At 39.8% G+C, this 16013-nt stretch overlaps 1 protein-coding gene across 1 annotated transcript; it reads left to right on the top strand.

The window, feature by feature from the left end:
* The first annotated feature begins 393 nt into the window (after nucleotides 1-393).
* LOC138843361 (zinc finger protein 665-like) lies at nucleotides 394-12801 on the top strand. The gene is given in 4 exon segments (XM_070047167.1): nucleotides 394-493; nucleotides 6968-7060; nucleotides 10461-10867; nucleotides 11029-12801. Coding segments are annotated over 4 exon segments (2373 nt in total).
* The last annotated feature ends 3212 nt before the right edge of the window (nucleotides 12802-16013 follow it).

Raw genomic sequence — 16013 nt, 5'->3', positions numbered from 1 at the left:
GAGGGCTGGGGCCAATTTGAGAGGGACCATATTACTTAAAAGGCAACCAAGAGGAGAATCAGATGGAACGCGGGAGGAGGAATTTCCCATGGCGACTCAGTAGGTCAGATTGGTGGAAAGCAAGCATCCTTGAAGTCCTGGCCATCTGACTAGGAGAGAAATGGGAGCAATAGGCGGGGTCATCACCCAAGCGCCCACTGGAGCCGAGGGCCTGGCCTGAAAAGAGGTGAACAGAGGTGGAGTTGTCACTCACACCCACTGTTGCCTGGACAAAGTGTCTGTAGAGGCTAAAGGCCTTAAGTAGGAGTGGTGGCTAGAGTCCAGTGCTATGACCTTTATGAGAGTAGTCAGGCGAGTATCCGACAGTAGACCACCACTCAAATAGCAGTCGCCATGAGGAATTTTCGTCCCATGTCTTACCTCAAAATTTGGAAGGCCGATGTGTGGATGGAGGTCGCGGAGCATTTGGTGGCTTGGAAAGAGTTCCAGAGATGTGCTTCATGACCGGCAAAAATCCAGGACCCCAGAGCACTGGGGGACGCTGGATTACCAATAGGAGGCTATCCAAGTCATGGCACCAATGTTATATCTTAATGTTAGCCGTCACAAAGCACACCAGACACCGGAGTAAGGGAAAGGGTTTATTGGGGAACAACCTACAGACCGGAGTGAAGGGGCAGCAAAGGAAAAAAGGGAGGGAGGCACAGGCAGTCAAAGCCAAAATCAACTATTGGGATTGCATCAAATTGAGAAGTTTCTGTACTGCAAAAGAAACAGTCAGGAGAGTGAAGAGACAACCGACAGAATGGGAAAAAATATTTGCAAACTATGCAACAGATAAAGGGTTAATGACCAGAATCTACAAAGAGATCAAGAAACTCCACAAAAACAAAACAAACAACCCACTTAAGAGATGGGCCAAGGACTTCAATAGACATTTTTCAAAAGAGGAAATCCAAATGGCCAACAGGCACATGAAAAAATGTTCAAGGTCACTAGCAATCAGGGAAATGAAAATCAAAACCACAATGAGGTTTCACCTCACCCCGGTTAGAATGGCTCACATACAGAAATCTACCAACAACAGATGCTGGCGAGGATGTGGGGAAAAAGGGACACTAACCCACTGTTGGTGGGAATGCAAACTGGTCAAGCCACTGTGGAAATCAGTCTGGAGATTCCTCAGAAACCTGAAGATAACCCTACCGTTCGACCCAGCCATCCCACTCCTTGGAATTTACCCAAAGGTCTTTAAATTGACAAACAAAAAAGTGGTCTGCACCCTAATGTTTATCGCAGCACAATTCACAATAGCCAAGACCTGGAACCAACCTAAATGCCCATCAACGGTAGACTGGATAAAGAAATTATGGGATATGTATTCTTTAGAATACTATACCGCAGTAAGAAACAACGAAATCCTGTCATTTGCAACAAAATGGAGGAATCTGGAACACATCATGCTGAGTGAAGTAAGCCAGTCCCAAAGGGACAAATACCATATGTTCTCCCTGATCGGTGACAACCGACTGAACACTAAAAAGGAAACACCTGAAGTGAAATGGACACTATGAGAAATGGTGACTTGATCAGCATAGCCCTGACTGTTAATGGACAACTTAATACATTATCCCTCTTAGTATTTTTTTTTTGTCTGTTCTACTTAATATGACTGGTTTAATTCTGTAATTAATACACAGTTATTCTTAAGTGTTAAAATTTAACTGAAATGTGATCCCTGTTAAACAAAAGAGTGGGAATAAGAGAGGGAAGAGATGTATAATTTGGGGCATGCTCGGGCTGACTTGCCCCAATTGGTAGAGTTGGAAACATACCAGGGAATTCCAGTTCAATCCCATCAAGGTGGCATGTGCCAATGCCATCTCACTATTCCAAGTGATCAATTTCAGTTCACAATTGATCATAATGAAAGGACTAAGAGTCAAAGGGATCACATAAACAAGTCTAGTACCTGCTAACACTAACCGATAGAATAAATAAAGGGGAGAGTGATCCAACATGGGAAGTGAGATACTCAGCAGACTCATAGAATGGCGGATGTCCCAAATAGCACTCTGGCCTCAGAATCAGCCCTAAAGGCACTTGGATCTGGCTGAAAAGCCCATGAGAGTATTTCAGGCATGGAAAGCCAAGACACTCTGGCAAAAAGATCTCTATGAGTGAGATCCCAGTGGAAAGAACAGGTCTTCAAAGAGGGAGGTGCCTTTCTCTGAAGGGAGGAGAGAACCTCCACTTTGACTATGACCGTGTCTAAACAAGATAAGATTCGGAGAACTCAAGGGGCTTCCATAGCCTTGGAAACTCATGACTGGTGCATAGGGAGATTACTGATGCCATAAACAGGAGTGTCAATTTGTAAAGTCAACAACAGGAGTCACAGGAGTCACTGTGCACTTACTCCTCATGTAGGATCTCTGTCCATAATGTGCTGTACATTGAGGCTTAATGCTATAACGAGTACTCAAACAGTATATTTCACTTTGTTTTTCTATGGGGGTGCAAACGGTTGAAATCTTTACTTAATGTACACTAAACTGATCTTCTGTAAAAAAAAAAAAGAAAGTAACTATCAATTCCCAACTTGACTCTCACTGGGATTAAACATGACAATAGGACTGATCTGATTTCATCATCATTTAAAAAAAATCATCTATTATTTTTCACTTTATGTCTCTGTGTGGGAGCAAACTGTTGAAATCCTTACTTAATGTATACTAAGCTGATCTTCTGTATATTAAGATAATTGAAAATGAATCTTGATGTGAATGGAAGGGGAGAGGGAGTGGGAAAGGGGAGGGTTGTGGGTGGGGGGGATGGTATGGGGGGGGAAGCCATTGTAATCCATGAGTTGTACTTTGGAAATTTATATTCATTAAATAAAAGATAAAAAAAGATTTATTTATTTATTTATTTGAAAGAGTTACACACAGGGAGAGGGAGAGGCAGAGAGAGAGAGAGAGTTCTTCCATCTGCTGGTTCACTCCCCAGTTGGCTGCAATGGCTAGAGTTGTGCCAATCCAAAGCCAGGATCCAGGAGCTTCTTCTGGGTCTTCCACATGGGTACAGGGGCCCAAGGACTTGGGCCATCTTCTACTGCTTTCCCAGGCCATAGAAGAAAGCTGGATCAGAAGTGGGGCAGCTGGGAATCAAACCAATGCCTATATGGGATGCCAGTCTGCAGGTGGCAGTTTTACCTGCTAGGCCACAGTGCCAGCCCCAATCCAGGGTTTTGTGAAGGGATGAATACAGGGAAAGGTGCTACTTGGAATCATTACTGGTAAAATGCACTGCATTAAATATATACTCTGTGTATTTGTTAACTTTCTTTAGTATAAACTTTAATAACAACATAATGTTTATCTCTGATAACCTTATTCATTTGAACACTCAACATTTCTTTTTACTTTTACATTTTTATTTTACAAAATTTGTGGATAATGCTTTCGTTAAACCAATTATAACTTCTGTTTAATCTCTGACACTTAATATAGGTGGGTGCATTTTCCTATGCATTTCTATTTTTACAGGTTTATTCCTCCACAATGAAGTAGCTGTTTTCTTGGTTAATGTATTTATTATTCTATATTCATTCTATTATATCCTTTTTTCCCCCACTGTTCAGTGCAGAAGGAAACCAGAGTTGTTTTTTTTTTATGATTTCATTTATTTATTGAAAGAGTTGCAGAGAGAGAAAGTCTTCTATCTGCTGGCTCACCCTCCAAATTACTGGAAAGGCTGGAGCTCAGCCAATCCAAAGCCAAGACCCAAGAGCTTCTGGGTCTCCCATGCAGGTGCAGTGGCCCAAGGACTTGGACCATGTTCCACTGCTTTCTCATGACATAGCAGAAAGCTAGATTGTATGTTGAGCAGGCAGGACTCGAACCAGAACCCATATGGAATGCTGGCACTGAAGGCAGCAGCTTTACCCATTATGCCGCAGCATTGGCCTCCAGAGTTTTCTTTGAACTCCTGCCATTCACCTTCTCTCCCAGGTATGATTCTGGGTCCTCCACATGTTTCTAAGAGGAAAGAAAATTAATATATCACCTGTAAGTGGTTTTTTCTTTTGTTTTTAATTATTGCCCAGTTTGTCAGTACACATTTTAGGTGTTTAATGCTAGTTTATTTATTTATTTTTTAATTTTTTAAATTTATTTGAAAGTCAGAGTTACAGAGAGGCAGAGGGAGAGAGAGAGTCTTCCATCTGCTGGTTCACTCCTCAGTTTGCCACAATGGCCGGAGTTACACGGATCCAAAGCTAGAAGTGAAGAGTTTCTTCTGGGTCTCCCACATGGGTTCAGGGGCCCAAGGACTTAGGCCATCTTTTACTGAATTCCCAGGACCTTGGCAGAGAGCTGGATTGGAAGTGAAGCCACTGGGACTTGAACTGGCACCAATATGGGATGCCAGCACTGAAGGCAGTGGCTTTACCTGCTAGCCACAGTGCCAGTCCCAGTATACTAGTTAATTAAAATGGAAAATATGGGGCCAGCTCTGTGGCTCAGTGGGTTAATGCCCTGGTCTAAAGCATCGACATCCCATATGGGCACCGGTTTGAGACCCGGCTGTTCCACTTCTGCTCCAGCTCTCTACTATGGCCTGGGAAAGCAGTGGAAGATGGCCCAGGTCCTCGGGCCCCTGAACCCATGTGGGAGACCCAGAAGAAGCTCCTGGTTCCTGGCTTCAGATTGGTGCAGTTCCAGCCATTGCAGCCAATTGGGGACTGAACCAGCAGATGGAAGACCTCTCTCTCTCTGTCTCTCTTCTCTCTGTGTAACTCTGACTTTCAAATAAATAAATAAATCTTTAAAAAATTTTAAAATAGAAAAATAAACATAAAATTTGTTCCCACAGAATATACAGAAATGAATTATGAATTTGGCATGATTATGAAACATTACTGTCATCTATAATAATGCAATTTGGTCTCTTTCTGTTGCTATAGCAAAATATATATTTGTTACATGAATTGAGTTGAAACTAAGCACAATATGCTACATTTTTGGGGTCATGTCTGAAACAGTCTACACACAGATGATGTACTGAACAGTGTTTTAGTGCTACCTATGAAGTAAACACTTAGCATTCTGTAAGAGGAAGAGTTACCTAGTGCTAGAACACCAATCAGTTAAGTTTGTTTTCAAATTGTTAGAGTGATGGAGTTCTTAATACCTTTGAGAAGCTGAATTGGATTCTGGAATAGGATAAGGAATGTGTGAAGAAAAGAATCTACTGGAGGCTCATTTATTTTTTAAGATTATTTATTTGAAAGGTGGACTTGCAGAGATTGGGAGAGACAGGGAGACAGAAGGATATATCTTCTATCTACTGTTCATTCCCCAAATGCCCACAATGGCTGGGACTGGGCCAGGCCAAAGCCAGGAGCCTGGGACTCCATGGGTCTCCCACATTGGTGGAAGGGTCCAAATACTCAGGCCATTTTCACTGCTCTTTCAATCAGATTAGCAGGGAACTAGATTGGAAGTGGAGCAGCAAGGACTCAAGTCCTCTGTTTACATGGGATGCCAGCATTGATGGTGGAGGCTTAGCCTGCTGGATCACAATTCTGGTGACTATTGCAGGTTCTGAAGCAAATCTCTAAGCATTTTTCTCAGTGAGTCACAAATGCAGATTGTACTGCAGACATTCCCAGGTTCTCTTTTTGGGCAAATAATTCCATTGCTTTCACTTTAATTATGTATAATGTTATTTCACATGTTTATCATTTGAATGTTTTGGGCAAGTATTTCCATTGCTTTCACTTTGATTAGGTATAATGTTATTTCAATTGTTTATCAGTAGAATAATCATAGATAAGGGCAAAAGCTAATTTGTATTCTTTGTCTTACCTGTATTTTCTCTCTTACTTAAAAATATTTATTAGCTTGATAGAGAAAAAACTTGATGGACTGAGAGAGAGAGAGAGCTTTGACACATTAATTCACTTCCTAGATAACCATACCAAACAGGTGGGGCAGGACTGAAGCCAGGATTGAGGAATGGAATCTAGGCCTCCTTCATTGGTGACATCACCATTGCTTCCCCAGGTTTGCATTAACTGGGAGCTAGAAACTAGAGCTGGCAATGGAAATCATAGACACTCTGAGGTGGCATCATAAACACTAAGCTAAATGTCTGCCCTGTCATTTAATATATTTTTTCTCTGACATTTTGGAATTGATATGCATGGTGTTTTCCTGGAAATTGTTTTCTGTTCATTCCCATCGTAGTTTCATTGATGGTTTCTTGCCTTTTTTTCTCAATGCTTCTACATACTTCTCCTTAACATTGCCCAGTCAAGAGTCAGTATTGCCCCTCTTCTAGCCTGCTGTGCAATTCCCCTTGAATGATGTGGCCTTTGTGATTTGAACCTCCTGTTTCCCTTCAGCTTGGGCATTTCTCACAGCCTGTAGATCATGGGTTTGACTCTGTTGAATGCTCTGTGTGGCTTTCTAAACACTCAACAAGTCTAATGTGAAACCTTAGCCTTCCTTTTTTCCTTCATATCCATACACAACTGTCAGTGTTTATTTTGTGACAGAGTTAACATGTTGACTGGAAGTGTATTATTATAGGTGATGACAGCATTTGAAGACCTGGCTGTGTACTTTACGTGGGAGGAATGGCAGAAAATGAACAATGCTCAGAAAATCCTGTACAGAGATGTGATGCTGGAGACCTACAGCAACCTGTTCTCCTTGGGTGAGTGACACCCATCACACACCCAGTGATAACGTTTTCTTGCTATTTGACAAATAAGGGAACACTTTATAATGTTTAATATTGGGCAGGATTAGAATGTGAGTCCATGAATAATCTGAATATCTACCATCTAACAAAAGATTCAAATTGGAACATTTGTTGCATGGCTCCTGAACCAAGCTGTAGTCCTTTAAATAACCCAAGATAGTGATTTCACAAAGTCTTACTTTGTTTCCATTAATAGGGCACTGCATTACCAAGCCTGATTTGATCTTCAAGTTGGAGCGAGGAGAAGAGCCATGGATGGTGGACGAATGCTTGAATGAGAGCCTTTCAGGTCAGTCTGCACATAACAGACAGGGAGGCCAAGCCAGAGTGTGCAGATGTTGACTGGTGTTCTTTCCATGAATTTTTCTTAAGCCTTACTCCTGATGATAGCTGGTTTTGTGCATCAGACACAGGCATTTAGATATACCACTATCTTTCTAACTTTTGTTCTTAGTGAAGATGTTCTTTGATTAAAAAAAAAATCCAGTCATTTTCTGATGTTACTAAGGCTTTTATCTAGGTTTGATACATTCCCCCAATTCTAACTTGTCCTTCTCTACATGTTCATACCTTTTCCTTCATGTACTTATTAGTTCCTTAGTGCTTGTTAATTAGGCAACATACAGAAACTTATTTTTTTAAGATTAATTTTTTTTTTGACAGGCAGAGTGGACAGTGAGAGACAGAGGTAGGGAGAAAAGTCTTCCTTTTTCCATTGGCTCACCTTCCAATGGCCACCATGGGCAGTGTGCTGTGGCTGGCACACTGTGCTGATCCAAAGCCAGGAGCCAGGTGCTTCTCCTGGTCTCCCATGCAGGTTCAGAGCCCAAGGACCTGGGCCATCCTCCACTGCACTCCTGGGCCACAGCAGAGAGCTGGCCTGGAAGAGGGGTGACCGGGACAAAATCTGGCACCCTGACCGGGACTAGAACCTGGTGTGCCAGTGCTGTAGGCAGAGGATTAGCCTATTGAGCCGCCACACCAGCCTGTTTCTGTTTTTTTTTTTTTTTAAAGATTTATTTATTTATTTGAAAGTCAGAGAGAGAGAAGAAGGAGAGGCTGAGAGAGAGGTCTTCCATCCACTGATTCACTTCCCAACTGGCTGTCATGGCTGGAGCTGTACTGATCTGAAGCTAGGAGCCAGGAGCTTCTTCTAGGTCTCCCATATGGGTACAGGGGTCCAAGGACTTGGGCCATCTTCTACTGCTTTCCCAGGCCATAGCAGAGTGCTGGATCAGAAGTGGAGCAGCTAGGACTTAAACTGGTGCCCATAAGTGATGTTGGCACTGCAGGTGGTGGCTTTACCTGCTATGCCACAATGCCAGCCCCCAGAAACTTATTTCTAACTCATTGCTCAGATTGAATTCCTAGTCATGATTTTGCCCAGGCATAGAACTTGCTCAGGACTGAATCAATAAATGTGAACTCTCTCTTAGTCTCTTTCTTTTTTTTTCCTCTGTGCCTCTCAAACAAATAAGAAAATTATAGTCTGTTGGAAACATTTGAGGAGTGAGCCTACAGTTGGCAAACCTCTTTTTCAGTCTGTCTTTATCTCTCATTCTGTCTCTCTGACTCTCAAGTAAGTAAATAAGTAAATGCTAAAAGATGGTCATGTGGCTGGTGCTGTGGCACAGTGAATTAACACCCTAGCCTGAAGCACCAGCATCCCATATGGGCACCAGTTCAGGACCCAGTTGATCCACTTTCGATCTAGCTCTTGGCTATGGCCTGGGAAAGCAGTAGACGTCCTTGGACCCTTGCACCTGAGGGAGACCCAGAAGCAGCTCCTGGCTCCTGGCTTCAGATCAGCACAGTTCTGGCTGTTGTGGCCAATTGGGGAGTGAACCATTGGATCAAGACCTTACTCTCTCTTTGCCTGTCCTCTCTCTGTGTAACTCTGACTTTCAAATAAATAAATAAATCTTTAAAAATAAAAGATGGTCATGAGTAAGCCTCTGTGCTGTGACATCAGAAATTATGAAGCTAGGAATGACACTGTGGTGCAGTGGGTTAAAGCTCCAGCCTGCAACACTAGCATTGCATATGGGTGCCAGTTCCAGTCCCAGCTAGTCCTCTTCTAACCCAGCTCTCTGCTAATGCACCTGAGAAAAGAACAGAGGTTGGCCCAAGTCTTTGGCCTCCTGTACCCGTGTGGGAGACAAGAAAGACACTCTTGGCTCCTAACTTCATTTTGGCCCAGCATTGGTTGTTGTGCCCATATGGGGACTGAACCAGCAGATGGAAGACTTCTCTCTATCTCTCTCTCTATAATTCTAGCTTTCAAATAAATAAAGTAAATCTTTGAAAAAAAGAAATCATAAACTAAGCATAAACTTATAAAACATGAAAATAAGTGATCCTAGACTCACCAAGAAAGTAATGAGATTTTGAGACCCAAGGTCAAGTAGCCTTGTGGGATTATGTTGAGTGGCTCAGATTTCTTGAAGGGTGGAGTTTGAAGTATGATTTCTCTCTTATTTTTCAGTATCATTGAGAAATAAGCAAATAAAAAGATAAGAAAAGCATAGGAAATGAAGCTTTCAGTGAAAATAGGAGGAAACTGATCAAAAGCCTCCAGAAATTCAAATTATCACACAGGAATGCTTCTAGAAAGAATTTAGAGGAGGTAACCAGCACTGATGATTTCAGAATGAGTTAGAAAACACTTTTCAAAGAGGATGAGCACATCCCGGTTTGCAGAAACAAATTCTTCAAACTGATTGGGAGTGTTTAACTAAAGTGGTATCTTGGGAATTTTCTGTTCCTGTTGTACTTCTGAGAAGCTGAAGGTGTTGGGTGTCCTTAGAAATTTGGGGAAGCTGTCATAGAGTAGAGACAAAGTAGTTTTTCATTTGAAAAATCCCACAAATGATGTTTACCTAGGAAGACTGAGCATGAGACACTCAGACATTCAAATCATACTCTTTAAATGTTGTCCTGCTTGAAGTGCAGGCACATTTCACTCTTCTCCACCTGCAAGTAAATGATCAGTGAAACTTTTTCATGTTTATGGTTGAGATATCAGAGAAGCAAAAAGCACACAATTTTTATAAAAATAAACTGGAGAAAAAGCACAGGGAAAAAAATGGTTGCTAGGTAGTGGGTGAATATTTTTATTAAGTATTTGTCCATTCTTTAAAATATTTTATAGTTATTTCATCTTTGTGAAAGGCAGAGTGATAGTGAGAGAAGAGAGAGAGAGAAAGAGGTTCTCTATTAGCTCACTTCCCAGATGCCTGCAACACTTAGGTCTAACTAGTCTGAAGCCAAAGCTCTAGAATTCCTCTAGTCTTCCCTGGTTTCTCACAGGTTCCCAGGCACATGAACCATTATTTGGTTCCTTCCAGTTTACATAGGCAGAGAGCTGTACTAAAAGCAGAGTAGCCAGGGCTCAAACTGACACTGTTTTGAGATGCAGGCATCCCACACATCATAGCACAAATGTCATTCTACCATCCTTGACAATTTCCCATAGTAAAAAGGATCATGTTTGAACATTGGGAAACCTCATGGTATATTAATGTATTAAGGAGAAAAACCATATAATGGTCACAAATAAGTACCTCATACTGATTTTGTGAAAATCTTATGCCACTTGGATAACAAGTACCTTCAGTCCCTTTACATGAGTATGCCAGGAGAAACAGTTACATGTGATTCAGTGACATGATTGCTTTTTCTCATTTCAGTGGTCATGAAAAGGGATGACCTGATTAGGATCAACCAGGAAAGTCAGGACAAAAATCTGAATCAGGATTTTATGAAAAATAACAAGACATCAGCTCTCAAGAGAATAGAATTAAGAAAAACACTTAGTTTAAATTCAATCCATGTTCCAACACTGATTATTAAAGAGGGAATCTATTCAGGACTGAAGCCTGAGGAATGCAATAAATGTCACACTGTGTATCCCCCCAGTGGGCCTGATCAACTACAGGCTGGAGAGAAATTTGATAACACTAAGATACCTGGAAAATCTCTCCAGTTCTGTGAGCCTCTTAGTCAGCATGACAAGATTCACATCATGAAGCAGCCATTTGGACCCACTGGACAAGCAAAAGTCTTCACAAGAAAGATGTTCTGTAAATCTGAGAGGGTTCATATGGCAGAAAACTGTAATAAATCAACTGTCACTTTTGGAAAAGCAACACAAATAGAAAAAGCTATCCATGACAATTCTAGCCTCAATATGCATCAACAAACTCACACAAGAAATTTTATAAGTACATTATGTATGTTGAACCTGTCATTCACCAGTCACATCTTGCAATAAATCAGAGACTAAATACAAGGGAAAAACTTTACACGTGTAAACCTTGTGGAAAATCACTCAGTTTTAATTCACCTTCTGAATGTAATGACTGTGGAAAAGCCTTTGGACAAAAGTCAGTCCTCAGGAAACAACACAAAATTCACACAGGGGAGAAACCTCATGAATGTAATGACTGTGGAAAAGCCTTTGGATGAAAGTCAGACCTCATCATGCATCAGCGAATTCACACAGGGGAGAAACCTCATAAATGTAATGACTGTGCAAAAGCCTTTGGACAAAAGTCACACCTCACCATACACCAGCGAATTCACACAGGGGAGAAACCTCATAAATGTAATGACTGTGGAAAAGCCTTTGGACAAAAGTCAGAACTCATCATACACCAGCAAAATCACACAGGGGAGAAACATCATAAATGTAATGACTGTGGAAAAGCCTTTACACAAAAGTCAAACCTCCTCTTACATCAGCGAATTCACACAGGAGAGAAACCTCATAAATGTAATGACTGCAGAAAAGCCTTTCGAACAAAGTCAGAGCTCATCATACACCAGCAAATTCATACAGCGGAGAAACCTCATAAATGTAATGACTGTGGAAAAGCCTTTCGAACAAACTCAGACCTAATCATACACCAGCAAATTCACACAGGGGAGAAACCTCATGAATGTAGTGACTGTGGAAAAGCCTTTACACAAAAGTCATACCTCATAAACCATCAGCAAATTCACACCGGAGAGAAACCTCATAATTGCCTTCAATGTGGAAAAGGCTTTCTGTTGAAGTCAGACCTCATAGTACACCAGCGAATTCACACAGGAGAGAAACCTCATAAATGCAATGACTGTGGAAAAGCCTTCAGACGAAAGTCACATCTCATCGTACACCAGAGAATTCACACAGGGGAAAAACCTCATAAATGTAATGACTGTGGAAAAGCCTTCAGACGAAAGTCACATCTCATCGTACACCAGAGAATTCACACAGGGGAGAAACCTCATAAATGTAATGACTGTGGAAAAGCCTTCAGACGAAAGTCAGAACTCATCATACACCATCAAATTCACACAGGGGAGAAACCTCATAAATGTAATGACTGTGGAAAAGCCTTCGGACAAAAGTCACACCTCATCATACACCAGAGAATTCACACAGGGGAGAAACCTCATAAATGTAATGACTGTGGAAAAGCCTTTGGACAAAAGTCAGAACTCATCATACACCAGCGAATTCACACAGGGGAGAAACCTCATAAATGTAATGACTGCAGAAAAGCCTTTACACAAAATTCAAACCTCCTCTTACATCAGCGAATTCACACAGGGGAGAAACCTCATAAATGCAATGACTGTGGAAAAGCCTTTAGATGAAATTCAGACCTCATCATACACCAGCAAATTCACACAGGAGAGAAACCTCATGAATGTAATGACTGTGGAAAAGCCTTTGGACAAAAGTCAAACCTCATCATACACCAGCGAATTCACACAGGGCAGAAACCTCATAAATGTAATGACTGTGGAAAAGCCTTTGGACAAAAGTCAGACCTCATCATGCATCAGCAAATTCACACAGGGGAGAAACCTCATAAATGTAATGACTGTGGAAAAGCCTTCGGACGAAAGTCAGACCTCATCAGGCATCAGAGAATTCACACAGGGCAGAAACCTTATGAATGTAATGACTGGAAAAGCCTCTGGATGAAAGTGACACTTCATCATACACCAGCGAATTCACACAGGGGAGAAACCTCATGAATGTAATGACTGTGGAAAAGCCTTTAGACAAATACAAACCTGATATCCCAGCAGAGAATTCACACAGAGTAGAAAACTCTTGATTGTAATAACTGTGGAAAGCATTTAGCCATAATTCGACCTTCATCATGCATCAGAGAATTCACACAGGGCAGAAACCTTATGAATGTAATGACTGGAAAAGCCTTTGGACAAAAGTTAAACCTCATAATGCACCAGAGAATTCACACAGTATTGAAACTTCATGAGTGTAATCACTGTGGAAAAACTTAAGTTCCAACTCCGAATGCATCAGAGGATTCACCTAGGGAAATAACCTTATAAATGTAATGACTTCAGAAAAGCCTTTTTCTATAAGTTATACTCATATCAAAACAATTCACACAGGGCAGAAACCTTGTGAATCTAGTAAGTGTGGAAAAGCCTTTATAAATCATATGTTATCAATCATAGTTCATTACATTCTTTTACACTTTCAAGGACACTTTTTTATAGCTTCTTTATATTTTGAGAATCAAAATTGTCACTCTCTTTAAAATTTCCATGCATTGGTCAAGACAATTTTATCTTGGTTTTAAAATTACTGAATTCAATGGCATAAGCTTTCTTTGATTTAAGAGAGCACACATTTTCTGTATTTAAATGTGTATTTAGGGCTATTTTTATTAATATCTGTTACTTCTCCTTATAACCTTATTCCTGCTTCTACTAAATTTACCATTTGTACACACAACTGTCAATATATTGAAATGAATACATTTCTCTATTTTTCATGTTGATTCAAATTTATCATTACCACCTCAATAAATAATAACCTAATTTGTGCCAATTCTAGTGCAGGGAACTTCAGGCTACCATGATTTACTTTAACATTGTAAGGCCATCAAATTCTGGAAGATGTCCAAATTTTATTTTCACAGTATATGAGAACAATTTAGGGCCAGTCCCATCACTCATTAGCAAGAGATTTCATTCTTAGCCTTACAGACATCCATGGAACTTGAAATTAACCTTTAATTATGAAAATTTAAGTAAATTTTTAAATTCACTGGAGTCACTCTTTTGCACAAATATTTTATTCTAGGCCAATCCTAGCTCAGTGAATCTGTGGCCATGGTGATTTCACTTTTAATGTATGATCATCATCACCCCCAACATTCTGTAAGTTGCTCTGGAAACTGTCAGGTACACAGTGTCTCAGGGCCATTTTAGCCAAGGTAATAATTCTTTCTCCTCAATGTAATATATATATATATGAATATATGTAACATATATAAAATACATATATTTTATACCTAGATAAATTTGCCTCTGTGTGTCTAGATACTAGTATATTTCCTGAAAATTATGCGGGAAAATAGTGGGATCTGAATGTGATTTTTATCCCAGAATTATGTATGTTTATTTAATTTTAGAGGTTGGTAGACTTGGAGACACAGAGAAACAGAGATTATGAGCTACAACTTGGTGGCTTACTCTTCATTCTTGTAATGATCAGAAACTGGATTATTACAGAAATCTGAGCTATTTTCTGATGATAAATACATTATAAAAATTTCAAAATGTTGCTATCTATATATTTATATTACAAATTATATATATGTACATTTATATTGTAATGTCATAAATTAAACACATATATATATTATATAAACACCTTTAAAATTCTCCTTGTTATTGGTATATTTTTTTTGAATTTTAAATATTTACTTCCTTTTAAAATTTTATTTAATATAAGTTTGATATTTCATATATACAGACTAATGAATGTAAGTGACACTTCCCCTGATACCCTCCCTCCCACACACACTCCAACCCTTTCTCCTCTTCCTTCTCACATTCCCACTTAACTTTTACAAAATCTGTTTTCAGTTTACTTAATGATTGTATAGTTTACCCTACACTAAGTAAGAGTTCAACGGGTCAGCAAATAGTATGAAGAAAAAAAATAAATTAAAAAAAATCACTTCCTCAATGGAAGAGACAAGGGCTATAAACAATCATCAAATCTCAAAATGTGTATCTAACTCCAATACATTACATTTTAGGTACTCTATTAACTACCTCAGATCAGGGAAAACATGATATCTGTCTTTCAGGGACTCGTTTATTTTACTAAGTATAATGGTTTCCAGTTTCATCTATCTTGTTGCAAAAGACAGGGTTTCTTTTTCTTTCTTTCTTTTTTAGTAACTGAGTAGTACGCCATAGTGTGTATATACCATAATTTTCTTATCAAGTCAACAATTGATTGATATCTGGATTGTTCCCAGATCTCAGCTATTGTGAATTGTGCTGCGATGAACATGGGGTTATAGATAACTCTTGCATATGCTAATTTCTTTTGGTTTGGGTAAATTCCAAGGAGTGGGATGGCTGGATCAAATGGTAGGTCTATAATCAGATTTGTAAGATAGCTCCATACGGTCTTTCACAGTGGCTTGCACCAGTTTACATTCCCACCAACAGTGGACCAGGGTAACTTTTTTCCACATCCTCATCAGTTTTGTCATTTGTTGATTTCTTCCTTTTTTTTTTGACATCAGAGTTAGGCAGTGAGAGAGAGAGAGACAGAGAGAGTCTTCCTTCCATTGGTTCACCCCCCAAATGGCCCCTATGGCTGGTGCGCTGCAGCCAGCATGCTGCGCTGATCTGAAACCAGGAGCCAGGTGCTTCCTCCTGGTCTCCCATGTGGGTGGTATTCTTTCTTCCCTAGTTCTGACTCTTGAAACTGTTCCAAATTATGGGATTTGATTCAATGCACCAGGTCTTAAAGTTAAGGTTTTATTTCTGACTTTTGAACAACCAAAGAGACAGATTTTGTGTTATTTTAAAGTAATCTATTATGTTCTCTTAATGCCTCTTAAGTTCTAATTGTGTAAAACAACTTTTTTAAAGGAGTTATGATTTGATCAAATCTGATCTATACTCTGTCATGATGTTAAAGGATCTTATTTCAACCAGATATTTTAAGCCTTCTTGTCATCTTTTACAGGCATTCAAAAAAATCAAAGTTCCAAAGAATTTGGACTTTGATATTTCCAGTTAGGTTCCTGGAAATGTCAAAGGATATATGTTTCTCATCTTGGAGAGACACCAGCTAATCAATCAGGCTATTTGGGTTATATAACAGGTATTGTTAAAATGTGAAGTCATGCTAAATTTTAAGTTTCAATAATATAAAATGCCACTGATAAAAATGTCTGAAAGTT

The sequence above is a fragment of the Oryctolagus cuniculus genome, chromosome 8, assembly GCF_964237555.1.
Source record: "Oryctolagus cuniculus chromosome 8, mOryCun1.1, whole genome shotgun sequence".
NCBI classification, from domain to species: domain Eukaryota; kingdom Metazoa; phylum Chordata; class Mammalia; order Lagomorpha; family Leporidae; genus Oryctolagus; species Oryctolagus cuniculus.
The sequence above is the reverse complement of the archived record's forward strand: the minus strand, read 5'-3'. Positions and strand labels throughout refer to the sequence as shown.